Here is a 26235-nt window from a genome sequence, read left to right as displayed (position 1 = left end):
GTTTCCATTGAGTGGAGGGCAGGTACCAGGGAATGGGTTATGGTTCCCCGAGTCTCTCGCTGGCTCTGCCTGAACTCTGGTGCCCAAGGCATAGAACCAATGAGAGAATCAGGGCCAGACAGGAGGGTGCCATTGGAGACATCTGTACTGGCTCTACAGCCATTGGGGACTCTCAGCTGGGGAGATGTGGTCAGTTTCAGTGCAGGGGAAGCTGCACAGGCCATATTGAGAACATGATAGTCGAACGTACTGTTCCCTGTTGCCTTTCACTGATTCTGGGCATTTGAGGTTAATGCTGTCACAGGCCTCACAGCCCTGCCCGGCGCCTCTTTACCTTTGAGGTTCCGTAACTCCTCCTGCACCCTGCCCAAGACCTCCTGGAGTCTGTCATGGTCCCTTTTCACCTCAGCCAGCTCCTTCGACATACTGTGCGTTAGGTTCCTTATCTCTGTCAGGGCAGGCAGGGGATAGAAAAATGCCACTGGAATCAACAGTTTGATATTTCTGGGCTGGCTCAGACCTTCTTATACAGCAGCTGGAAATTTCTATGTGTCCATCCATCCGCAATCACAGTATCTGTCACCATTTACAGCCTTCAACTTTTCTATGCTCTGATACTGGAGTCCACTTTTATATTATCTAAGCACCTCTGCTATCCTGGGCTCATTGATTTTCCTTCCAGCCAAATGTTGTATTCAGTGAGTGAATTTTTACCTCAGTAGGCTCACAATCACATAGCCCACACTCCACTTCTGCATCACAGGGCTTTTCTATGGAGGTCTAAATCCATAGTCACGGCACTGACACCAGCAAAGCCAAGATCAGAATCCAGTTCATGTTAGCGCTGGATGGGCCTGATACCAGAAAGGCTGAGCATTCCCAAATTCCTTCTGCAAGTCAAGGGAGCTGTGAGCTCTCAGCAGCGCTGAGCGAACCAGAGCACCCCACCAACACCTCCAGCCCTTCACTCCCACATATCTACAGGGTACTGAGACCACAGTACAGCAAAGCCCTTAAACACAAAGCCGATATTTTTCAACCTGTTTTCATTTTCAGACCCCTGAACTTTAGAATGGAAGTGAGGCCCCCTTTGGAAATAATAGGCATAGTCTGTGGACCCCCACGGGTCTACGGACCATAAGACAAAAAAACACTGCTCTGAGCATGTGTTACACCACACAGTAATCAGGAGTGTAGAGTTGTTTGACAGCTGCTATCATGGGAAACAATTTGGGGGTTGAACTGGGGCCTTCCACGGTTAAAAGCAGGAACTACTTCAGCTTGAGATAAAGCTGCCAAGCCATCTCCTAGATCAGCACAGCGGGGTTACCTCTCACACGTGCCTACCAATGGGTTACACATGCAAAAGTGCCTTTGCTGGATCAGGGTCTGAGTTCCAAAGTTCTGCGGCAGCATGAACTGGGCTCAGGATAAAACCTGGGGTGGCCCATGGGAGCAGGATGCAGCTGATGCCAAACTAAAATGGGATTATCCATGTAGGGTTCCCTGCTCCATCCTCACACTTCCCCATTCTAATCTTCCTTCTCTCCTTCCATTTCAGCTTGCCCTTCACATGAGAAGTTCAGACCAGGAGTCCCTCTACAAGGAAGTAGCAGTAATCAAGCATTGGAAGGAAAAGGATGTTTCTCACCTGTGGCTTCCTGGAGATGTGATCGGTCTTTCTCCTCAATCCCCAGCCTAACACCAGCCACCTCCTTGGACACTGCAAACAGTGGGGGCAGAAAATAACTGCTGTATGTGGGCACATCGAAGGGACAGACCCCACCCATGAGCAACACCCAGGATTTTAGTGCACGTCTTGTGACATTGAAACTGTTTATGCCCCACCTCTTGAGAAACATCAGCAGAACATACCATTAAGAAGTCGACTGTTACACACGTTGAATTCTTTGGACATCTTCGACTCTGAAAGGAAGATGAGAGAATGGGGAGTTTCCATTTTAAATAGTAACACAGGACCTCATGCTGCTCCACCCACATGCTCCATCCTGAGGAGCACTGCACAAGGACCATTCATCCAGGAGTGTGTGAAATTTCTGGAGCAAGCGCAGTCGTTTGCAAGGATGTAAATGGGTTTCAATTATAGCCGTTACTCATTTCTATTACAGTGCTGCCTACAAGCCCCACCTGACATTAGGGCCTCTTTGTGCCAGTGCTGCACAAACCCAAAATGAGATTGGGTAACCTTGCTCTGGAACTGCATAGACACAGAGCGAGAGACAGTCACAATACACATAAACAAGAAATGTTACCCATTTCACAGATACTGAACCTGAGGCACAGAGAAAGGAAGTGACTCTTTCAAGGTCACACACGGAGTCAGCAGCAAACCTGGGAACTGAAATCAGATTTTGGAAGTTCCAGCCTATGCCTTAGCCACAACAGCAGCCAACCTCTACTCAGCTGGGGCTCAGAGCCCCTTTTGGAGCAGCAGGATCTGAGTACTAACCCAGAGTTACTGTGATGTTCTCAGTGCCCAGGATGTGCTGCACAGAAACACCGATGCAGTCCAGGTGGGTGCAGGCTCATTACAGCGTTTAGAGTCCCGGGGCAAATTAGCAAATTACACCAGTGTCTACTGAGAGAGATCCAGTCAATGACCCACACAGGGGAACTGTGGTGGAAAAACAGGTCAGACCCAGGGCTGCATTAAGACAATCCAGGGGCATAAAGCACACCCCAGCATGAGGGCTTCCATGCTGTGCAATGATCCCAACTCTAGGTAGGTTGGCAGGGGCCATTTGCTGGGTGTTTGGGGACACACCACCACACTCTTCTGAGTAGGCTGGGGCCTCCCACTTCCCTTATTCCTGCTTCCTGTCTTCAAATGGTCAGGGGATTGTCCTGGAGGAGACGGGTTTCAGTTCCCACTCACCCAAGCAGTAGTTGTCTTTATGGGGCCCCAGGCATGTGCCTACTCCTGGTACAGACCAATTCCACTCATCCCTATGGCTTTCCCAGCAGGATAAAAATCTCAGCCAATGAGACACTGGTAGAAACATGACCTCATCAAAACAAAATTTCATTGGCTAATCAGTGATCCTACGAGTAGGAAAATGTGATCCAAGAACATTTCAGAGCTGCTTCCACCTCCTGTGGTCGTCCCACACCCCACAATAATCTAGAGTCCTGTCTGAGTTGGGGTCCACTGAAGTCCAAGGAGCTGCATGAACTTCCCCAGTCTTACAACTTTCCTTTATCCTCTCACCTAGATAGTCCTGGAGATCTGATAGATTTCTCTGGGCATCTCTTCTTATCGTATCTCGATCCAGCTGGGCTTCGGCAAGACCCTTGGACACTGTAGAAATGAGACTTTTGATAGCAGAGTAAAATTTATCAGCAGGGGAAACCCACTACTTTGGGGACATCTGTGCTGCTGTAAAATGCACTTTCCTCCCAGGTAGTACCCAAGACTTCTGATGTCCGTTACCTCATGCTAGCTGTGATCCTTCACTACAGGCGCACTGTGCTCAACACAGGGATTGATTATTCTGGACATCAGCTCGGTCCTCGGTACAATGTAGAACTGTGTTGGGGCTGCTCTATGTTACACTGAGCTGCCAGTGGCCCCAAGATGTGCAGTGCAGCTGCTACTGCTACACACGGGGGTGGAATGTGTCTGGAGAGCTCATAGGGGGTTAGCAAAGGTGAGAGTGGAAAGGCTCAGCCTCCCCAGAGCAATGCAGGGCTCTGAGTGCTGTGCAGAGCAGAAAGCTGCTTCCTGCCACAAGTAGCCTGCCTCGGTTTGTGTGTGGTTAGCTGGTTGCACAGTTAAAAAGGAAAGGAATGCATTTGTCAGGCCCAAGCTCTCCTTGTGTTAATGTGGAAGAGGCAATTGTGGCAGCGCATTGTGCTATGCCTCCATTGCATTATTCTCACTCCCAGCCATTTCCTGCCAGACAGCTCCTTGGACACTGCAAACAACAGGGGGCAGAAAAGAACTGCTGTACATGGGTGTGTCAAAGGGAGAGACCCCACCCATGTGCAACCCCCAGGATTTTAGTGCATTTCTTGTGACATTGAAATTGTTTATGCCCCACCTCTTGAGAAACATCAGCAGAACATACCATTAAGAAGTCGACTGTTACACACGTTGAATTCTTTGGACATCTTCGACTCTGAAAGGAAAATGAGAGAATGGGGAGTTTCCATTTTAAATAACAACACAGAACCTCATGCTGCCCCACCCACATGCTCCATCCTGAGGAGCACTGCACAAGGACCATTCATCCAGGAGTGTGTGAAATTTATGGAGCAAGCGCAGTCATTTGCAAGGATGTAAATGGGTTTCACTTATAGCTATTACTCATTTATATTGCAGTGCTGCCTACAAGCCCCACCTGACATTAGGGCCTCTTTGTGCCAGTGCTGCACAAACCCGAAATGAGATTGGGTAACCTTGCTCTGGAACTGCATAGACACAGAGCGAGAGACAGTTACAATACACATAAACAAGAAATGTTACCCATTTCACAGATACTGAACCTGAGGCACACAGAAAGGAAGTGACTCTTTCAAGGTCACACACGGAGTCAGCAGCAAACCTGGGAATTGAAATCAGATTTTGGAAGTTCCAGCCTATGCCTTAGCCACAACAGCAGCCAACCTCTACTCAGCTGGGGCTCAGAGCCCCTTTTGGAGCAGCAGGATCTGAGTACTAACACCCTGTTACTGGGATGTTCTCAGTGCCCAGGATGTGCTGCACAGAGACACCCATGCAGTCCAAGTGGGTGCAGGCTCAGTATAGTCTTTAGAGTCCCAGGGGCAAATTAGCAAATTAACACCAGTGTTTATTAAGAGAGATTCAGTCAATGACCCATGTAGGGGAACTGTGGTGGAAATAACAGGTCAGACCCAGGGCTGTAACCAGACAATCCAGGGGCATCATCCACACCCCAGCATGAGGACTCCCATTGGCCTTGCCCCTGTGCAATGATCCCAACTCTAGGTAGGTTGGCAGGGGCCATTTGCTGGGTGATTGGGGACACACCACCACACTCTTCTGGGGAGGCTGGGTCCTCAGTTCCCACTCAACCAAGCAGTAGTTATCTTTATGGGGGCCCCAGGCATATTTCTACTTTTGGTACAGACCAATTCCACTCATGGCCCTGGCTTCCCCAGCCAGATAACATGCCCCAGCAACGAGACACTGGTAGAAATGTGACCTCATCAAAACAAAATTTCATTGGATAATCCGTGATTCTAGGAGAAGGACAATGTTATCCAACAATTTCTAAGAGCTGCTTCCACCTCCTGTGGTTCCCACACCCCACAATAATCTGGAGCTCTGTCTGAGCTCGGGTCAGATCCCCGGCTGATGTATGTCTGCTCAGCTCCACTGAGGTCCAAGGAGCTACATCAACTTCCACCAGCCCTGCAACTGACCCCGTGGGCCCAACTCTCCCCTCCCTTGAGGTGTAAGGACCAAAAAAGATCCGCAAAGTCCAACAAGGAATAGATACATTTCCTTTATCCTCTCACCTAGATAGTTCTGGTGAAGTGACAGATTTCTCTGGGCATCTCTTCTTATTGTATCTCGATCCACCTGGGCTTCAGCAAGACCCTGGGACACTGTAGACATGAGACTTTTGATAGCAGAGTAAAATTTATCAGCAGGAGAAACCCATATCTTTGGGCACATCCGTGTTGCTGTAAAATGCCCTTTCCTCCCAGTTACTACCCAAAACTTCTGATGGACATTCTCTCACGCTAGTTGCGATCCTCCACTTCCGGCGCACTGTGCTCAACACAGGGATTCATTATTCTGGACATCAGCTCGGTCCTCGGTACAATGTAGCGCTGTGTTGGGGCTGCTCTATGTTACACTGAGCTGCCAGTGGCCCCCAAGATGTGCAGTGCAGCTGCTACTGCTATACATGGGTACGGAATGTGGCTGGAGAGCTCAAAGGGGCCTAGCAAAGCTGAGAGTGGAAAGGTCCAGCCTTTGCAGAGCAATGCAGAGCTCTGAGTGCTGTGCAGAGCAGAAAGCTGCCTGCTGCCACTAGGAGCCTGTCTTGGTTTGTGTGTGGTTAGTTGGTTGCAAAGTTAACAAGGAAATGAATGCATTTGTCGGGCCCAAGCTCTCCATGTATTAATGTGGAAAAGGCAATTGTGGCAGCGCATTGTGCTATGACCCCATTGCATGGTTCTCACTCCCAGCCATTTCCTGCCAGCCAGCTCCTTGGACACTGAAAATAACAGGGGGCAGAAAAGAGCTGCTCTGTATGGGCGTGTCAAGGAAGAGACCCCATTCATGTGCAACCCCAGGATTTTATTGCATGTCTTTTGACAAAGTTAAAAAGGAAAGGAATGCATTTGTTGTACCCAAGCTCTCCTTGGGTTAATGTGGAAGAGGTAATTGTGCCAGTGCATTGTGCAATGCCCCCGTTGCATTGTTTTCACTCCCACTCCACTAGTGGGATCTGCAGCCAGCCCTTTGCACTGGCCCCAGAACACCCTTAAAAATCATTTTTGTATGAATATTGCAGAACCTTCACAATGTTAATACAAACATGGCCTGGTTATTGATTTTGGTTCAGATTTCTCTGGTATTTACGAGCATAAGTCCCCTGGAAAGGTAGCAAGAGTTATGCTAAGGACAAATCACACCACTTTGAAAATCCTGTCACCTTAACTCAGAGGTGAGTGAAAGTTACTTATTAGTTGCGAGTGCTCCATAATTAAGGTCACAGGTGAGCCTCCATTCTCAGCCAAATTTTGTGCCCCACTGCTAAAATCCACCAAAAACTAGTCCGAGCAGCCACATTCTTGGCAGGTGAGATCTGAGGCCGAGGTAGAAACAAATAGGAGACTTACATTTCTGAAGTTTCACCACAGTGAGAGCTGTGGCCACTGCAATGCAAATCGCCAGCAGGACATACAGGATCGCATTGGCCTTCCCTTCGGTGGAGTTGGAGAGGCAAAGAGCTGTGGAGAGCAACACTGGTTAGATATCTCCATGTGGGTGTAACGCTGACTCTCACGGGACACAACTGAAAGCATCATTTCAGGACAAGTCACTTAGAGCAGGGCAGTCACAGTCTCAGGCTGGTGGTTCTCCACCTCTAAGGCAAACCAAACCTGCCCAAACAGAGAGGACTTCGGTCTCACCCCAATGGCTAACCATAGGTCATACAAGCAATTCCCTAGACATGCCAGTTTCCCAGTATCACCACCAGTGCCATTCATTATGGGGACGAATGGTTATGAAAACCAATACCTCAGTAAAAGAAAAAACGTTCTCCCAATCCCAAAGAACCAAGACCCAGGTCAATATACAGGTCAGATCTTACCCAGAAATCACACTGTTGCTAATCCTTTAGAATCTAAAGATTTATTCATAAAAAGAACTGACTCCCAGGGCAGCTCCTTAATCAAAGACCACCCTTCCGCAGGCCAGCTCACCTTTACCGGCTCTTCCAGGTGCGCTGCTTTCTCCCTGTACTGCCAGTTCCACCTGCTCAGAGCTTTCCCATTTGTGGTAGGAGCTGTGTGGCCACATGGCTGCAGATGTCTCGGTTCTACTCCTTGCCATCAGAACAGTTTATAGTGATAGGAAATGTCATCATACCTTTCCGGGGAAACGGCCACTTTTGGTCACATTTCCCATTCTCACAATTGCCAGGTCAGGGATCATGGCTCAACCATTTCCTCTCTAGGTCAGTGCAGAATCATAGAGATGTTGAGATATATATAATTGAGGCCTGGTATGAATACCGAAGCATGGAGTTAAGGTCAAGGATTTTTAGAACTCTTTTTGCAAAAACAATCTTACATTCCAAGAAAAATACAGAAAAGGATCAGAAAAGGAAATAACACCAGCTGGACTGATATAAAATTGTATAAGAATTGCAGGAAATGAGATTTCTTGGCTCATGGTAGCCCGCCCAAGATTGTTTCTTTGGAATTGTGTGGGGAGAAGGCCTGATGGAAGGAACGTACACTGGCAGTTGGGACCATTCTGAACATAAGAACGTCTGTACTGGGTCAGACCAAAGGTCCATCTAGCCCACTATCCTGTCTACTGACAGTGGCCAATGCCAGGTGCCCCAGAAGGAGTGAACCTAACAAGCAATGATCAAGTGATCTCTCTCCTGCCATCCACCTCCACCCTCTGACAAACAGAGGCTAGGGACACCATTCTTACCCATCCTGGCTAATAGCCATTTATGGACTTAGCCACCATGAATTTATCCAGTCCCCTTTTAAACATTGTTATAGTCCTAGACTTCACAGCCTCCTCAGGCCAAGAGTTCCACAAGTTGTCTGTGCGCTGTGTGAAGAAGAACTTCCTTTTATTTGTTTTAAACCTGCTGCCCATTAATTTCATTTGGTGACCCCTAGTTCTTATATTATGGGAACAAGTAAATACCTTTTCTTTATTCACTTTCTCCACATCACTCATGATTTTATATACCTCTATCATATCCCCCCTTAGTCTCCTCTTTTCCAAGCTGAAAAGTCAAAGCCTTTTTAATCTCTCCTTATATGGATCTGTTCCAAACCCGTAATCATTTTAGTTGCCCTTCTCCGAACCTTTTCTAATGCCAATATATCTTTTTTGAGATGAGGAGACCACATCTGTACTCAGTATTCAAGATGTGGGCGTACCATGGTTTTATATAAGGGCAATAAGATATTCTCCATCCTATTCTCTACCCCCTTATGACCTTTGGACTCTGGTATAGTATGTTTGGTGTGTGAATGTGAAGTGAGTCAGGTTTGTTTTGTTATCAATAAAGAGCATTTAGAGTATTATATACCAACACTGTGTCCAGTATCTGCTTGCCCCCCATCCCGTAGGGAGACCTCTATTGTGGGTCTAACAATTGGTGGAGAATGCGGAGAGGGGAGAGAGATTAAAGAGTGCTGGATTTCGAGACAAGGTCTTACAGTGTTGGGGGAGTCCTTATTTAAGACTAGTTCCTTATTTGTGAAATTGCTGAGGGGAAAAAATGGTGTGGGGTGATTTCACATGGTGTTAGTGTAATAAGGTTTAAAATACTGTTTAAGAAGAGAAGAAAAGAGGTGAAAGAGGAACCCCAGTGGACTAAGTTAAAGCCCCTTCTCTGTTAGACAAGTAGATTGCATTTGGGACGTGCCCTTGAATGCAAGGTGCAGTGGAACTCAATGTGACATTTGATACCTTAGAAAACAGGTTTGAGAAAGATATACAAATGTACAAGCTGAATGCCAGTAAAAAGCAAACAGCCGTAGTATGACTCTTTTGGCAAGCTGTTAAAGGGAATGTTATGTAAGGGGGAAATCTGTGCAGAGTTACAAACATTACAAGAGACTTTTAAACTTTCCAGGAGAATTTGGAGCGGGAAGTGAGGCAGGCACAGATAGTGCAAACTCAGTTAGAACAAATAGGGAAACAAAATAGGGAGCTGGAGAAAAGAATGATGGATTGGGAAAAGATTAAAGCAGACAAAGATAAATTAGATCATCAAGAGACAGGAATGAAACAATTAATTCATGATTTGACTAATGGAAAGGAAGAGGAGATCACAAGCGTTTCTCACAGTTGGTGCAGGAGAACTATAGCAGGACAGGAAAAGCAAGGGAAAATACAGGAACTGCAAGTTATGACTTTGTGTCAAAAAGAAAGAGATTTGGGTTTGGATTCCAATGATATTTGGTAGGGAAAGGATCTGTGAGGGGGTTAAGAGCAAAGGGAATTTGACCAACCTCGAGAGGGGCTTTATACTAAGTTGAGGGAAGAAATAAGAAAAACTGTCCTGGAGAGCTTAAGCCAGAAAAGTGTGTAGCAGTGATAGAAGGGAGGTCAACCATTAAGGATGCTGGGGGGGAGATACAGTCAGAGCAGACACAAATAATTCCTGCAAATTCATCAGATTCTTAGTTGATGGTAAAGTCATTAGGCCCATTGAATATGAAAATTTTAGCTCCATGGCTAATACAATGGGCAGAGTTAGGAGGAACAGAGAATTTAAATATGAGTGAATCTTATAGGTTAATCAGGGCAGCTACCACTGGAGAGATTAGACAGCCAGTAGATGGAATGAAAAATGTTTTGGACAGGCAGCCAGAAGCACACCAACTGATACCACGATTTATTATGCTGTTAGGGAAAGATATATGCCAAAGACACATGAATGTTTTATCCTGTGCAGATCACATCAAGCCTGGAGATTCAGCCAGGGATTACCTGTTAAAGAGAATAGCATTAAGATTCTTGGCTGGAGAAATACAACCAGCGACTAATCCCAGGGTGGAGGTCTCCAGACATGTCACACCTGATTTTTTGATGGCAGTTGATTTGAATCAGAGGGAATTATGGAATGATACGTTTGAAGGATTGGACAGTAATTTATTAGCGATGTCTACTAATTTGGTGAACCAAGCAGTCCAGGATGAGGGGTTAACGGTTGAGGATGCATCGGAGCACTGGATAGTATGCCAACAAATGATGAAAGGGGGAAGCCAGGTAGAAGAATTGAAACCTAGAGTACCTTTTGTTGAAGCAATAACATATTCAGATGAGAGTATTTATAGATCAGGATACCATGAGAGAGGAAGAGGCCATGGTAGAGGACAAAACACCCCACCCCAAGGAGGTAGAGGGTGGAATAATCAAAATGAGCCCCAGAAGGGAGTACATGTGATTTGGAATATCGCTTGGAGGTATTTGAAATTTAGGGGAGTAGATATGGATAAGTGGGATAGGAGCCTGTAAACGGGTGGTACTCACCCCTGCCACGCCTCCTGCTGGTTGGGCTCAGATTGTCCCGCAGTTCTGCTCTGGAGCGCCCTCGGCAGGCTGGTGACCCGCCTGTTCGCAAGCCCCGGCATCCCTCCCTGGACCCGGTGTCCCCTTTCTATAATTGGGTCTCCCCCTCCCAGGGGAACCCCCCACGCTACTATCCCCACTTTGCCTCAGTAGTGGCCACTGACAGTCATGGTCTAGCCCCACACCCTGGGGCAGACTGCAGTATCAGCCCACTCATCACAGGCAATAGGGGTCTGGACCTGCTGCTTCGTCCTACCCCTGGGCTGCCCTCTGCAACCCACAGTACCTATGGCCCCTTTGCTAGGCCGCAGCCTGGGGCTTTCCTGGCTGGAGCTTCCCTAGCTCCTCAGCCTGTTCCCAGCCCTGCTTCCCTCGGGTATCTAGCCTCAGCCTCTAAGCAGCCAGGCCCATCCCTCTCTATGGCCAGAGAGAGACTATCTGTGCTCTGGCTTCCCTGCCTCTTATAAGGCCCAGGGCTTCAGTTTGGGGCGTGGCCTCCAGCTGTAGCCACTTTCCCACTCAGCCCAGCTCTGTCAGGCCACTTTTAACCCCTCTCAAGCCCTGTCAGGCAGCTTTTTAAACCCCTCAGGGCAGGAGCAGGGTCCACCCTGCTCCAGGGAGCGCTCTGTCTGCTTGGGCTGCCCTGCTGGCTGGAGTGTTCTCTGGCTGCCTTGCTGGCTGGAGCCCCTTCTCCCTTCCTGGGCTGCTGCTGCCGGCTGGAGTGCTTCTTCCCAGGACTGCTGCTCCTGCTACAACTGCTGCTGAGTGGGTGAGTGAGGGGTGGGGTGGGGGGCCTTGCTGGCCAGCCCCCACTCCCCCACCTCTGGAGGGAGAAGCCAGGACCCCACCACCACCACTACAGCTACCACCTGGGGGGGGTCCTTCCTGCCTGGCCACCAGGGCTGCTAGAGGAGGAGAGGCTGCTGCTGCTGCTGGAGCTGTGTTTGTCCTGGGGAGCTGCTGGAGCCTGGAGGAGGACTGAAGACCACCGGCTGCTGGGAAGTGCACAGGACTCTGAAGACCACTGTGGAGGGGGCCTTAAAAACTGAGTAACTTTTTGACTGTGCTCTAGTGGTGGGGGTTTAGACTGTGTTTGTGGGGACACGGGGGTGTGGCGTGGAGCCTGCCCCCTGGTCCATCTGTGTCCCCGCCCCCACCACCACCGCTGCCCCCTCCACCACCCCTGCAGTCCCTTACCATCTGCCTCAGTTCCTGCCTCTGGGACTCAGCTGCTCGCCTGGCCTGCCACGCCCTATTGCCACCGTTTGGGCCTCCAGCGGCAGCCAGCTAGCCATTGACTGTGCACAAGTGCTTGTGGGTGCACGCACCCCCCCCTTTCCCCTGGACTGACCCCTTCCCCTCTGTGACAGGCCCCCTAGCTTTGCCCCTTGTTGCCTGCTCCGTTTGCCCCTTGTAGCCTTCCCCCCCCGCCCCGCCCAGCCCAGCTTCAGTTTGTTTGCCCGCCCCGCCCGTCTCCCTTTGCAGCTCTGTGTGTCCCAGCCCTGAAGCCAGCCCCGTGGTCCCTCTGCCCCACTCCCAGCCTGGTTGCTCCCCTCCCTCTGCGGTCCCTTGCCCTGATTAGCCCCTCCCCTCGTGCACCCATAGCTCCATCAGTGCGCTTGTGCCTCTCCCCTGTTTGAGTTGCCCATCCTGCACTGCACCCCCCATTGCTCTTGTTTCCCCGCCCCTCCCCTCGTGCAGCTAGAGGAGCCGGACTTCAACCCTCTGTCGGTGACTAACCCCCCCCCCGAAGTCCTCAATAGTCCCCGTATCTGCCCCCCCCATTGTTGGCACCCTCCTCCCTGCCCACAGCCTAGCAGGGAGGAGTGGGTGACCTGTTCTTCCCCCCCCGCCCCCTTTCTCCGGTGTTTGCCCTCCTCAGCATGGCGGGAGGCGCGGCGGGTGGGATTCCCGGGACGACGTCTGTCCCCCCTCCCTCGCCTGCTCCCCCCAAATGCCCCCCGGTCTCGACCTCACCCGCCGCTGCCGGACCACCTGCCACCGCTCCCACTGAGGCGCCGGCAGCAGCGACTGACGGGGTGCCCTCTGCTGCTGCCACGTCCCTCGCCCCTTCCGCCCCTGGAGGAGCCCCCCCAGCCGGTGGAAAGGGCCAGGGCAAAAAGAAGGGAAAGGGCCCCGCTAAGAAAACTAAGCCCTCCATGGCGGAGCCTGCCCCCGCTGCCGCGGCCCCGCCACCGGCCGCGGCGCCCTCCCGCTGTTCCTCCACCAGCTCTGCGGGTGTCCTCCTCGGCCCCCAGAGCGTCGCCCAGGTGGCGGCGGCCGCCCGCCGCTACGTCATCTCCACCGACCGCCGCCTCCGCTACCATCTACAGCGGCCGGGGCCCCTTCCCCACCTTGACCCGGAAGCACGGCGTCCGTTGCCTCCTGGTGCCCGCCTCGCCCCACGTGGAGACCTACGTGCGGGCGTTGGCGAGGGTGGTGGGGCCCACGGCTATCGTGGCGGCCTCCAAAATGTACGGCAAGGCGGTCTTCTTCCTTGCCTCGAGGCCGCCGCCCAGGAGGCGGTGGAGAAGGGCCTGGCGGTGGGGCGTGTTCGTCCCCCTGGAACCGCTGGAGGACCTGGGTGTCCGAGTGGTACTGACCTCCGTCCCTCCCTTCCGGCCCAATGTCGCCCTGTTACCCGCCCTCTCTACTTTGGGGAAGCCCATCTCCGTGGTGAGCCTCTCCCCTTGGGCTGCAAAGACCCGCCCTCCGTCCGTCCTCTCGCCGGCAGGTGCAGCTTCAACTGCCGCCGGCGGCGCGTGGCGGAGAGGCGCCGAGGGGTCTTTCCTGGTCCCTATCAGGGGCCCAGTACCGGGTGCATTACTCCACGGGAGGCCCGGTGTTACCTCTGCCAGGCGACGGGGCACGTCCGGAGGGACTGCCCCTTGGCCCGGCACGGGGGAGCGCCCGGGACCCCCGAGCCCCGGCAGGGTGCCGGCCCCGCCATCGCCAGCGCCCCTGGCCACCAGGTGCCCAGAGTCGCCCCTCCTCCTACTCAGCCCATCACTGCTCCCGCTCGGGCCTTAGGGGTACGTCCTCCAGGGCGCCCAGCCGAGCGGGAGAGCCCTGCCTCTGCTGCCTGCACTCTGGCAGGGCCTGTGGAGGAGGGTGCGGCAGGGGTACTGCCGGGCGTGGGAGAGGGCTCTCCCCAGGGGGACTCTTCCCTCTCTCCTGCTGTCCCCCCAGTGCCTCTCCGAGCCCCCGAACTGGCCTCCTTGCCCCCCGACCCAACCCCTGTCGACCGGCCCAACGATGATGCCATGGAGGGCTGGACCTGGGTAGAGGGTAAGCGGGGCAAGCGGAAGGCTCGAGCTCCGCCCGTGCCACCTGAGGCGGAAGCCCCCCGTAAGACCAGAAAGGGGGCCGCAGACACGGAGCCTTCCGCCGTGCCCCAGGGGTTGACCCATCTGCCGATGACGGCTAGGGCAGACGTGGCAGCACCGGAAGGTACCACCATCCCTCCTCCGCAGTCCCTTCTTGCGGAGGCCTCCGATGAAGCCCCTCCTGTTCCCTTGCCCCCCGCAATACCCGAGGTGAGCGTCGCCTCGGGCGCAAGCGGGGAGGACTCTGGGATGGTGGGTGGTGAGCTCCCCTCCATCTTTGCAGAGATCGAGGCCCTGGGTCTGACCCCGGTCACCCCGGGGGAGGACGACCCTCTGCCGACGGGCCTCGACCTGGCCGACCTCACCCCAGCTCCCCCTTCCCCATGCTCCACCATCCCTCCTGCTACGTCCGCTCCCGCCTCCGCGGGTCCCCTGGACTCCTCGCTACTGGGGGTGTCCCTCGGTGGTGCGGGGCGATCGAGTTCCTTCCCGGGTGGGGGCCCCCCCGAGGGTTCGGCATCTCCCCGCGCCGAGGCTGCTCTACATGCCATTGAGCCCGAGCCCGGTGTCGCTGGGGACCCCCTCCCTACCCCTCAAACCCCCGTGCCTGGCCGCGAGGAGCCACCCACTGAGAGTCCAGCTCTTGCGGCCCAGGGTCCCATCTCTGTCCCTCCCCCGACCCCTGCTCCTGACCCCAACCCTGCCCTCTCCACCTCCCATGCTGTTATTGCCGCCCCTGGAGCTGTCTCCTTCCCTTTCCCGGAGGATGACTCCCAGGGAGCGGCCTTTGAATTTCATAGTCCCGACCCACTCGGGGCTGTACTCTTCCCTCCGCCGCCCCCCACTGAGCCAGGGCCCGCCCCTTGCTTGCCCGTCCCGGTGGGCCACGGGGCTGCGCCAGAGGTGCCACCGGTGGACCCCCGGAGGCCAGTGACCCCGCCCCCCCATACGCTGCGAGAGGAATTGCGGGAGTTCTTGGAGGACGTCCGGGGCTCCCGCAACAAGGTCGTGCTTGCTCTCCAGCGCTGGGGGGACTTCCACCGGATCCTCCTGGCCACGAGGGCCCTCATAGGGGAGGGCAAGGGGACCGGGAAGCAGAATGTCGCGGCTTACCACCGGGCGCGCGGCTTCCGTGACTCCCTGCTCGCCTTCGGGGTGGGCCACGGTTTGCTGCGTGGCCCAACGGGGGCCGTGAGCACCCCTGCTAACGTGGATCCCCCCCAGCCCTCCTCATGGCAGTCATCACCTTCGCCACACTAAACACCCGGAGCTGTAGGGTGGGTTTCCGCAGGAGCCAGGTGCTCTCCTTCCTTCGGGAGGGGGGGTACTCCGTGGTTTTCCTGCAGGAGACCCACACGGATCTGGCCGCCGAAGCTAACTGGCGGCTGGAGTGGGGGGACGGGGTCTACTTCAGCCATCTCACCACCCATCAGGCTGGAGTGGCTACCCTGTTCTCCCCCGACCTACGGCCAGAGGTGCTGGGGGTCGCCGAGGCTGTGCCGGGCCGCCTGCTGCACCTCCGGGTCCGCATGGCGGGGCTTGTGGTCAACCTCATCAACATCTATGCCCCGGCATTTGCCCCGGAGCGGCTGCAGTTCTATCGGCAGGCGTCCGCCTTCCTCGGCTCCCTGGATCCTCGCGAGTGCCTGGTCCTGGGCGGGGACTTTAACACCGTCCTCGAGGAGCGGGACCGCTCGGGAACCGAGCAGAGCCCGGCCGCCGCGGACGTCCTCAGGGAGATCGTCGCCCATCACTCCCTGGTGGACGTCTGGCGCGACCACCACCCGGACGACGCCTCCACGTACACCTATGTCCGGGTGGAAGCCCATCGGTCGTGCCACTCCCGGTTGGACCGCATCTATCTGTCCCGGTTCCATCTCTCACGGGCCCAGTCCTCCAGCATCCGGCCGGCCCCTTTTTCGGACCACCACCTCGTCACCGTGACGGCCTCTCTCTGCGCGGAGAGGCCGGGGCCGGCCTATTGGCACTTCAACAACAGCTTGCTGGAGGATGGGGGCTTCGTGGCGTCCTTCCGGGAGTTCTGGCTGGCCTGGCGAGGGCAGCGGCGCGCCTTTCCCTCGGCGCGGCGGTGGTGGGACGTGGGGAAGGTGCGCGCCCGGCTCTTCTGCCGTGACTACACCCGGGGCGCCAGCCGACGGAGGGATGCGGCGATAGGGCAGTTGGAGCGGGAGGTCTTAGAGCTGGAGAGGCGTCTGGCCGCCAGCCCCGAGGATCCATCCCTTTGCGGAGCGTGCCGGGAGAAGCGGGAGGAGCTCCGGGTCCTGGAAGACCATCGGGCCCGGGGCGCCTTTGTTCGATCCCGCATCCGCCTCCTTCGGGAGATGGATCGCGGCTCCCGCTTCTTCTACGCCCTGGAGAAACGGAGGGGGGCCAAGAAGCACGTCACCTGCCTCCTGGCGGAAGACGGCTCCCCCCTCACAGATCCGGCGGAGATGTGCGAGAGGGCCCGGACCTTCTACGCGCGCCTTTTCTCCCCGGATCCGATCGATCCTGCCGCTTGCAAAGTGCTCTGGGACGGACTCCCGACGGTCAGCGCGGGCGACCGGACCGGCTAGAGCTGCCTCTCACTCTGGCCGAGTTCTCGGAAGCCCTCCGTCGCATGCCCACCAATAAATCCCCGGGCATGGACGGGCTGACCGTGGAGTTCTACCGCGTGTTCTGGGACGTCCTCGGCCCAGACCTAGTCACCGTCTGGGCCGAGTCCTTGCGGAGCGGGGTCCTCCCTCTCTCGTGCAGGCGAGCCGTGCTTTATTGCGAAGAGGGGACCTCCGCGATTTACGGAATTGGCGTCCCATCTCGCTCCTCAGTACGGACTATAAAATTGTTGCGAAGGCCATTTCGATTCGGCTAGGGTCCGTGCTGGAGGACGTGATCCACCCAGACCAGACCTACACCGTCCCGGGCCGTACCATCTTCGATAACTTGTATCTGGTCCGGGATCTCTTGGAGCTTGGGTGCAGGGATGGTCTGTCGTTCGCCCTCCTGTCCCTGGATCAGGAGAAGGCGTTCGACAGGGTGGACCACGGGTATCTCCTGGGCACTCTGCAGGCGTTGGGCTTCGGGTCCCAGTTTGTGGGGTTTCTCCAGGTGCTGTACGCTTCCGCAGAGTGTCTGGTCAGGCTCAACTGGACCCTGACCGAGCCGGTCAGCTTTGGGCGGGGAGTGCGGCAGGGGTGCCCCCTCTCGGGTCAGCTGTACGCCCTGGCGATCGAGCCCTTCCTCTGTCTCCTCCGCAGGAGGTTGACGGGGTTGGTGCTTCGGGAGCCGGAGCTGCGGCTGGTCCTGTCGGCGTACGCCGACGATGTGCTCCTCGTGGTCCAGGACCCGGGCGACTTGGCGCGGGTGGAGGCCTGCCAGGCCGTGTACTCGGCGGCCTCCTTCGCCCGGGTCAACTGGGTCAAGAGCTCTGGCCTCGTGGTAGGGGACGGGTGGCAGGCGAGCTCCCTCCCACCCGCGCTTCAGGCCATCCGGTGGAGCGCGGGTCCGCTGCTCTATCTCGGCGTTTACCTTTCTGCCACGCATCCCTCTCCGCCGAAGAACTGGCAAGGTTTGCAGGGCAGGGTGGCGGAGCGGCTCCGGAAATGGACAGGACTCCTCCGGTGCCTTTCCCTCCGAGGGAGGGCACTGGTGCTCAATCAACTGGTCCTGTCCATGCTCTGGTACCGGCTCAACACCCTGGTCCCGGCCCCGGTGTTCCTGACCGACCTCTGGAGGTTGGTGCTGGAGTTCTTTTGGCCAGGACTGCACTGGGTCCCTGCAGGGGTACTCCACCTGCCCCTGGAGGAGGGAGGGCAGGGCCTGAAGTGCCTGCGCACTCAGGTCCACGTCTTCCGCCTCCAGGCACTGCAGAGGCTCCTTTATGGTGCGGGTAGTCCGGCATGGAGATCCCTGGCGCACGCCTTCCTGCGCCGCTTCCGAGGGCTCCGATACGACCGGCAGCTCCTTTATCTCGACCCGAGGGGCCTTCCGCGAGACCTCTCCGGGCTGCCGGTCTTCTACCAGGACCTCCTCCGGACCTGGAAGCTGTTCTCTGCGACACAACCCTCAGCTCCGTGTGCAGGTGGCGGAGTCCCCCGCGGTGCGCCAGAGGTTGGTCCTGGCAGATGCCACCAGGGTCGGAGACCTCCTGGACTACGACCGGGGAGACTGGCTGGATCCCCTGACGCTCGCTCGGCGGATGGGGCTCTCCAGACCTTGTACTCCCCGGCGCGTACTACAGGAGGTGAAGGCCGCTTTGCCGCCTGCTGCTTGGGCTTACCTCGACCGGGTCCTCCGTGAGGGCACGCCCCGCCCACCCCCCCCCCCGCGCCCTCCGGACCTCTTCATCGGGCCCCTGCCCCATGGTCCCGACCGGCCCCCCCGCCCTTTCTCCGCCAGCCGGCTGCACGATCTGCAGCCGGTCCGTTTCCAAACCGCGCCAAGGAAACAACTCTACGCGCTCGTGCTCCATACCGTTCACTTCCTCACCCTCGTGTCCCGCCCCGACACCAAGTGGCGGGACCTCTTGCCACCTGTGGCGGGTGAGGAGCCCCGGTGGGCCAGCCTGTACTCCACCCTGGTCCCGAGGCCCGCCGGGGATATCAGCTGGCGGCTCCTTCACGGGGCCGTGAGCACGGGCGTGTACTTGGCGCGGTTCACCCCTGTCCCGGACACCTGCCCCTTCTGCGGCGTGAGGGAGACCCTGGCGCATGTTTACCTAGAGTGCGCCAGGTTGCAGCCCCTATACCGGCTCCTCACCGACATTCTGTTACGTTTCTGGCTGCACTTTTCCCCTCACCTCCTTATCCATGCACTCCCTATCCGTGGCCCCACAAAGTCGCGGGACCTCCTGGTCAACCTCCTCCTCGCCCTGGCTAAAAAGGCCATCCACGCGACCAGGGAGAGGAGGTTGGCCGACGGAGACTCCTGCGACTGTGGGGCTTGTTTCCGATCCCTCGTCCGCTCACGTCTCCGGGCGGAGTTCCTCTGGGCGGCGTCCGCTGGCTCCCTTGACGCCTTCGAGGAGCAGTGGGCGCTGTCCGGGGTTCTCTGCTCGGTGTCCCCATCAGGCTCCCTCCTTATGACCCTTTGACCTCACTCCTGTCCCTGTTCTTTTATTAGTTGTCCCCCGCACTTAGTGGGTTTCCGTGGCCCTGTGGATCCTCCCCTTAGGCTGGGGGGGGGATCCGTTAGCATGGGGCGGGCTTCCGCCCGTCCCCTCTCCCGGATAACCCAATAGTACAGAGCCATACTGATGAACTTATCAACGAAATGCAAAGGATGGAAGAAGAAATGTTTAAGGAGCAGAAGAAGGTTGCAGCTGTGCAAGCTGAGGGTTCAGAGAACCCTGGTCTATAGGGAAGCCCCACTGACAAGTCCCTCCCACTGGAAATGGGTCCTCAGGAGTGGGAGATGGTAACTAGATCAAGATGGGATTCAAACGGGAGGCCTAGGCCAACTGTCATTGTGGGAGATAATGGACCCACAGATGCCCTATTGGATAGTGGGGTAGGTGTAAATATTGTCAATATAAATTGTGATTTGACTCGATCTGTGTCAGAGATTATTAGAGCAGCCTCCTTAATTGGGGCAGGAGTGACAGAAAAAAATGTATCATTCAGCAGAAATAGCTCTACCCAGAGAGAGAGAGTGGGGGATTTTTGTTGTAAAGAACAAATGCTTCAGATAGATCAGCCAGCTGAGCCAATAGTATTAGGGACTCCCTTTTTTAAGAAGAATCAGTTTGTTTGGGATTTAACAGATACCGCAGCAGCAGCTGGAGCCCTGGGCCATTTTAAATCACTGCCAGAGCCCCAGGCGGAGCGGGCCAGTCAGCATGGATAGGCTGTCTGGAGGAGGCTGACCTCCAGCCCCACTTTTCCACCTGCCCCTTCAGCCCAAGGCCCCAACCGTTCCAGAGGCCCAGAGCCAGGCCCCCATATTGATAAGTGTTTAATATTATTTTCACCCCTGGTGCAAGGTCATACTGCATAGGGGATGCTATTTTAAGGGTGTCTTGCTCCCATGGACCAGACCTTGGATGTAGCAGGTGTACAAAGTCATACGGGTGGGGCAGAGAAGTGCACTGTCCAAAATGGGGTCTCCCATTTGATACCAGAAAAATCACCCCCAGTTTTTCCCACTACCAGATGGGAGACAAACCAGCCAAAAAGAGGACCATCCGGTTTGAATCTGGACAAGTGGCCTTACTTGGCCAAACTGCCATGTGGCATTATGCCCTGTATTCTTCATTATATTATTATTATGATATGATTATGGCATAATTCTGATTTATTATATGTAAGATAGGCAAAAAAGGTAATAATTGGAGATATGCCAATCTCCTAGAACTGGAAGGGACCTTGAAAGGTCATTGAGTCCAGCCCCCTGCCTTCACTAGCAGGACCAATCTTTGCCCCAGATCCCTAAGTGGCCCCCTCAAGGATTGAGCTCACAACCCTGGGTTTAGCAGGCCAATGCTCAAACCACTGAGCTATCCCTCCCCCTTTGATGTAAGATATAATTGGAAAGGTTATGATTCAGTGAATATGACTGTCCTATTCCTATGCATGTATCATTTTGGTATATGAAGTTAGGAATATTGTCTATACATCTATTGGAAATTTGTTTACACCTGGAGAATGCCAACTATGGAAAATGCAGTCAGTCTTGATGGCTGGCTTGGAAGGGCCATTAGGAAGAACAAGAGGTCTTAGAAGATGCTAATCTCCCACCGGGGAGCCTTCCTGAGAACCCTACAGCCTCTGAGTCATGGCTGCTGTGTCCCTACAGGGACATGTGACCAAGTCACCTGGTACCAGACTCCATCATAGAATACCAGTGTTTTCCCACTGAAAGGAGTGGGCACTAAAGTTGGAGACAAAGGGTTCCTGCCATATGCAAAAGCAGGCAGGGGAGTGACATCATCACGGTTCTTCACTGACTCCCAACCCAAAGGAGACTCTTGGAAACACCTGAGAAACAAGGACGGAACTGAGGAGAAGGGATGGACCCAGGCTAGAAGGATTTCTAGCCTGTGAAAGGAATATCTGGGGTTTTAAGCTGCAAGCAAGTGCAGCTTGCCCTCAAGAATCCCTGCAAACTGCCTAAAACAACAATTAGGGTGACAAGTTGCTTCTCATATCCAATTTCTTTAGTATATTAAGCGTAGATTGCATTTTTATTTTATTTGTTAGGTAATCTGCTTTGATCTGTTTACTATCCTTTATAATCACTTAAATCTATCTTTTGTAGATAATACATTTCTTTTTGCTTTGTCTAAAACCAGTGTGTGGGGGAATCATTACTTGTGGCAAAAAGCTGTGTATATTCCTCTCCACACTGAGGGAGGAGGTGAATTTCATGAGCTTACGCTGTACAGTTCCTTGTGCAAGCGCAAGATGGTATAACTTTGGAGAAATTGGACAGTTCCTTAGCTGAACCTTCCCATGCAGAGCTGATCTCAGCAACTGTGTGTGAAGCTGCAGCTGGGTGTGTCCCTACCTGTATGTGTACTGGAGGGGGCTTGAGAGCCTATTGCAGCAGTACAGTGTAAAGGGAGCCCAGGCTAGTGGGCTGGATGGGCTCAATGGTATCTACTTTCAGGTGGCACCCCGGGGGGAACCCGTCACATGCAATTCAAACATGTCCTGTATATCTCTCCATTTTCTTGAACCTGCTGAATCTTGAGAGTATTTTCCAAAGTTATCACATTCATGACCTGGTAAATCTGTTAGACCTGCAATAGAGGTCTCTTTATGGGATGGAGAGCAGGCAGATGGTGGACACAGTGTTGGTATATAATACTCTTTCTTGATTACAAAATAAACCTTATTCACTATACATTCACACCTCAAACATACTATACCAGAGTCCTAAGGTTAGAATGGTCCCAATGGCCTGTCGAAATTCCTTCCGATAATAAGATCATAAGATGTGGGGAGCCGTCAAAAACTACATCTATATCCACACGGGGCTCTGGATCAATAAATAACTCGATCTGCAGAAATCATAGGCAACCATTTATGGTCCATTCTGTCGCATTATTGGTTCTCTGCCCTTGTTTACTGGGCCTTCTACCCACACAATTCCAAAGAGACAAGACTGGGAGGCTGCCATGATCCAAGGTGTGCCATTTCCTCAAATCCTTATTCAATTTTAAATCAGTCCAGCTGGTGTTGTTTCCTTTTCTGATCGTTCACCCTCCTTTTCCCAGAACATAAGAAGATTGTTTTTGCACAAATAGTTCAAATAGTTCTTGACCTTAAGTTCTTGCTTCGGTTGTCAATTTGCAATGCACACATTTATGTCAAGTACACGTCATGCATACCAGGCCTCAGTATGCCTATTACATATTATCTATTACATAGATATATGAATCACAATGTGTGTATGTGTGTGTGTATATATAGCCCAACATTTCCCCCTTCTTGATACATGATTAATGACATTAATTATTGTATCACTTTATAATTTCACAAGCAATCCAATTTTATATATCACTTGCTCCCAAACTCCTTGTTGCTTCCTTATTTGGGAGTATAAGCATAACATAAAAAAGCTTAACAAAATCATTAATGGAAATAATATGACAATATGATGGATCATTAAATTTAGAAGAGCTGTGATGCTGGGAGACTATCCTTTAAAAATGTCATACCAATGAGAAATTGCCAGTTCTTCTCCTTCTTTCACCAATTTTAATATTTGACCACTATGGATCAAAATGTTTATTTTTCCTTGCTGAGCAGACTTTGATACATCTTTGGTATATCGCCCCATTAGTTTTCCTAAAGCAACTCAATCTTATTATTATGGAAGGATTTCCCATTACATCATTTCCAATAATTTAAGAGCCATTGACTCATTCCATCCCACATGAGTCCATTAGCCAATTCTTGTTCAGTAGTCACATCTAGGATGACTACATCAAATCCAAAATGCCAAAAGATATAGTTCAGAGTACTCACATTCATACGGAGGGAGGGATAGCTCAGTGGTTTGTGCATTGGTCTACTAAACAGAGGGTTATGGGTTCAGTCCTTAAGGGGGCCATTTTAGGCAAAAATTTGTCTGGGGATTGGTCCTGCTTTGAGCAGGGGGTTGGACTAGATGACCTCCTGAGGTTCCTTCCAAGCCTCCTATTCTATATTGTTCTCATTATAACTAAATCTAAACATTAGGTGACCTTCCCCCTTAGTATGTACAAATACCTCCATTGCTCTTCCAAATCTTTTGGCTTTAGATATCCCCATGTCACATTTTTGCCATCTTCCCACCATATTTCAAATTCTACCTCAAAAGATTTTTATTTACATCTGGTTTTGTTTGTTCCTGTTTTACCCATTCTGTCCCATGAATAGTCAAATGTATTATTCCCTTTGATCCATACCTCCATCCTAGAGGTGCTCCCACATGTATATCCATGTACCCCTAAATTTCCCCAAATAAAGCCAAAATCCATATTTCCACTCTTTTTTAATTATGAGGATCCTCAATATTGAAGCCATGGTAATTATTCCATAGGAATTATTATGGCCATATTATTTTAAATATTTACACTAACCTCATCTATCTTCGCTCGACTCTGGTACTATTTTTTTATTTCCTAAAATATAGCACACACAACACAATTCTTCTAAGCAGCACAAAATGCAAGGCAAAATCAGCATAAGCAATAAGCCAGTTACAAAAATTGTAGCACCGTATCCACACTCCAAATCCAAGGTCCGTACAGGATAATCTCTAGTGCAATTGGGCATTCCTTTCCCTCTCTAAGATAAACTAAAAGAAAAAGAACGGATCATTATTTAATCTTTAGGCATAACTTGAATTGTGATGTGTGGAGCCACTTTCCCCTTTTCCCCTTGTTAATCTGCACTACAGTAGGTGAAATTTTATTCATGATGGAAAATGGTCCAACCCATCTGGACTTCAGGACATGATTTTTCAATATTAATTTCAAATACATTACTCTATCTCCGATTTTCCATAATTTACTGTCCTGAGCCAAATGAGAATCCACATAATCTCTTGCTTTTTCAATGACGTCAGTTAGTTTAAATTCCATTTTCTTAAGTTCTATCAGTAACTCCCTTACCCACTGGGTAACTGATACCTCCTCCTCCTCCTCTTCTTCTTCTTCTTCTGGGTACAATAACGGGCGCCACAATCTCCTAGAACTTCCAAAGAGAATTTGATAGGCCGGTAGACAGTTCCCAATTGATCACTACTTCAGATGGCTGCCAACACCATTGGCAATGTATCGTCCCAATCTTTGCCAGTTTCATTCTACTGTCCCTGACGATTGAGGATGATAGGGAATATGTAGTTGTTACTTTATTCCTAAAGCTTTTAATAAACTTTTAATTACTTCTCCTACAAATTGTGGCCCATTATCTAAATCAATTACTTTTGGAGTTCCATATCTACTAAACACTACTTCCCACAAGTTTTTGGCAGTGGTCGCTGCAGTATATTTTCTGATGGGAATTGCCTCCACCAATTCAGAAAAGGAATCTACTATCACTAGTAAATACTGGTTCCTCCTTTGGGTCTTAGGCCATATATCAATGTAATCAACCTCTAGTCTACTCCACGGCCCCACAATTCTTTGATGCAACAAGGATCCCAAATTCAGTGATCTATTCCCATCTGCTGCACACCTTATGCAGTTTTTAACAAAGTTTTCTACATGCTTTCGCACCTTAGGCCATATTCAATTTATTTTACCTTAAAGAGAGTTTTCTCTATTCCTTGGTAAACAAGAGTGTGACACAGATTAATAATCTCTTCTCTTTGAAGTTTGTCAGGTACCCACTTTACCTCTCCTGTTTCTTATTCACCACGTATCCACCTTGTATCGTCCAGTTTCCCCATCTTTCCTCATGTTTAACCTCCTCTTTTAATGGCTTGAGCTCTAGTAACTCCCATAATCCCAAAGGTTCCTTTGCTGCTAATTTAGCTAAAGCATCTGCTTCATCATTCCAATATTTTTCATTCCCTTCTCATTTTTGATGACTTTTAATATGACTTACTCTTAATTTTCCTGGGTGTTTTTTCAACCAATCATAGATACATTTCCAATCCTCCTTTTGGACCAAATTTTTCCCCTCAGCTGTTTCCCAGTGATTCTTTTTCCAAATCCCAATCCAGTATAACAGTCCTTGTATCATAAAATCTGAATCCATATAGATATAAAGACAGACTGCAACTTTATTTTTCTGTTTAAGTAGATCACTAAGAGCTCTGACATCTGCTCCATGAGCTGGTCATACTTATAGAACAAGAAACAGTTTCCCCATCAATTTGTACAACTGCATGGTGATGGTGCATCCCATAAGGCTTTATGGAAATATGTTTATGAATGTATATATGCCATAACTGGAATATGTTTTATGCTACATATGCCATGTAACATATCTCTGTAAAGGTTATGATCTACCAAATCTATTCATCCTATTTGTATGCATGTGTCATTGTTGTATTCGAAGTTATTAATATTGGCTGTATACTTGTTTGATTTTAAATAACCTTGGTAAGGCATTTGGTCAGCTTCTTGAGACAGGAATATGCAAATTAAGTGCTCAGTCAAGAAACACTTAATCAACAATGGATCTTGGAAGGCTCCAATCCACATAAGAAGTCTTCCTGGAGACATTCAAGATAGCATGTGGGCAATGGCTGCTGTCTGTAAAAACTGAGTCATGCATGGATATGTGACTTGCCCAGGTGACTCCAAAACTCATCTTGGAGCTGGACTTTTCATAGGAGAGAGGAGGGGGTCTGCACCCACAAGAGAAAGTCTATTTAAGCCCGTGGGAGGCACCTCCATTTTGTCTTTAGCTGCCTTTCTACCCCCAAGGATACCTGAGAGAAACTGGAACAAAGGACAGTAACTACACGGAGTTTGAGTGATTGCTGGACCCAGACTAGAAGGAGACTAGTCTGTAAAAGGAAGCTTACTGGAACACCTCTGAGGGTGAGGTTTTATCTGTATTCAGTTTTCTTACTGAATTAGACATAGACTTGCATGTTCTATTTTATTTTGCTTGGTAATTCACGTTGTTCTGTCTGTTACTACCTGGAACCAGTTAAATCCTACTTTTTGTATTTAATAAAATCACTTTTTACTTA

The 26235-nt window shown here is 51.8% G+C and overlaps 2 protein-coding genes across 6 annotated transcripts in view; one reads left to right on the top strand and one right to left on the bottom strand.

Moving 5' to 3' along the window:
- LOC120391411 lies at positions 1 to 24531 on the bottom strand. 5 transcript variants are annotated; one of them, XM_039515078.1, is made up of 9 exons: positions 24200 to 24531; positions 23804 to 23883; positions 6838 to 6948; positions 5503 to 5592; positions 4089 to 4139; positions 3230 to 3319; positions 1876 to 1926; positions 1652 to 1723; positions 1 to 448 (listed from the first exon to the last, which is right to left on the bottom strand). In XM_039515078.1, the coding sequence occupies exons 2-9, from the start codon at positions 23859 to 23861 to the stop codon at positions 267 to 269; spliced, it is 705 nt and encodes a 234-aa protein (XP_039371012.1). In that variant the 5' UTR covers positions 23862 to 23883; positions 24200 to 24531; the 3' UTR covers positions 1 to 266. The 5 variants fall into 5 exon arrangements, with proteins under 5 accessions (XP_039371012.1, XP_039371013.1, XP_039371011.1 ...); XM_039515079.1 differs by lacking the exon at positions 24200 to 24531 and having other exon boundaries at positions 23804 to 24079; XM_039515077.1 differs by lacking the exons at positions 23804 to 23883; positions 24200 to 24531 and adding an exon at positions 7426 to 8036.
- Positions 10037 to 26235, top strand: part of LOC120391410 — a 108644-nt gene continuing 92445 nt past the window's right edge. The window contains exon 1 of the mRNA XM_039515076.1: positions 10037 to 10668. Within this exon, the coding sequence (XP_039371010.1) occupies positions 10046 to 10668 (623 nt within the window). The 5' untranslated portion in view covers positions 10037 to 10045. The remainder of the gene's footprint in view (positions 10669 to 26235) is intronic.

This window comes from Mauremys reevesii, linkage group 25 (assembly GCF_016161935.1).
Source record: "Mauremys reevesii isolate NIE-2019 linkage group 25, ASM1616193v1, whole genome shotgun sequence".
Taxonomy (NCBI): domain Eukaryota; kingdom Metazoa; phylum Chordata; order Testudines; family Geoemydidae; genus Mauremys; species Mauremys reevesii.
This window is presented reverse-complemented; position numbering and strand designations above follow the sequence as displayed.

Excerpts from the sequence above, each read along its gene's own strand:
- LOC120391411 (XM_039515077.1), bottom strand. The coding sequence starts at position 7,555 with ATGGCAAGGAGTAGAACCGAGACATCTGCAGCCATGTGGCCACACAGC. Across the intron at positions 6,949-7,425 it reads ACCTGGAAGAGCCGGTAAAG|CTCTTTGCCTCTCCAACTCC; the intron begins GTGAGCTGGCCT and ends TGCTCTCCACAG. Across the intron at positions 1,927-3,229 it reads AGATCTCCAGGACTATCTAG|AGTCGAAGATGTCCAAAGAA; the intron begins GTGAGAGGATAA and ends TCTTCCTTTCAG.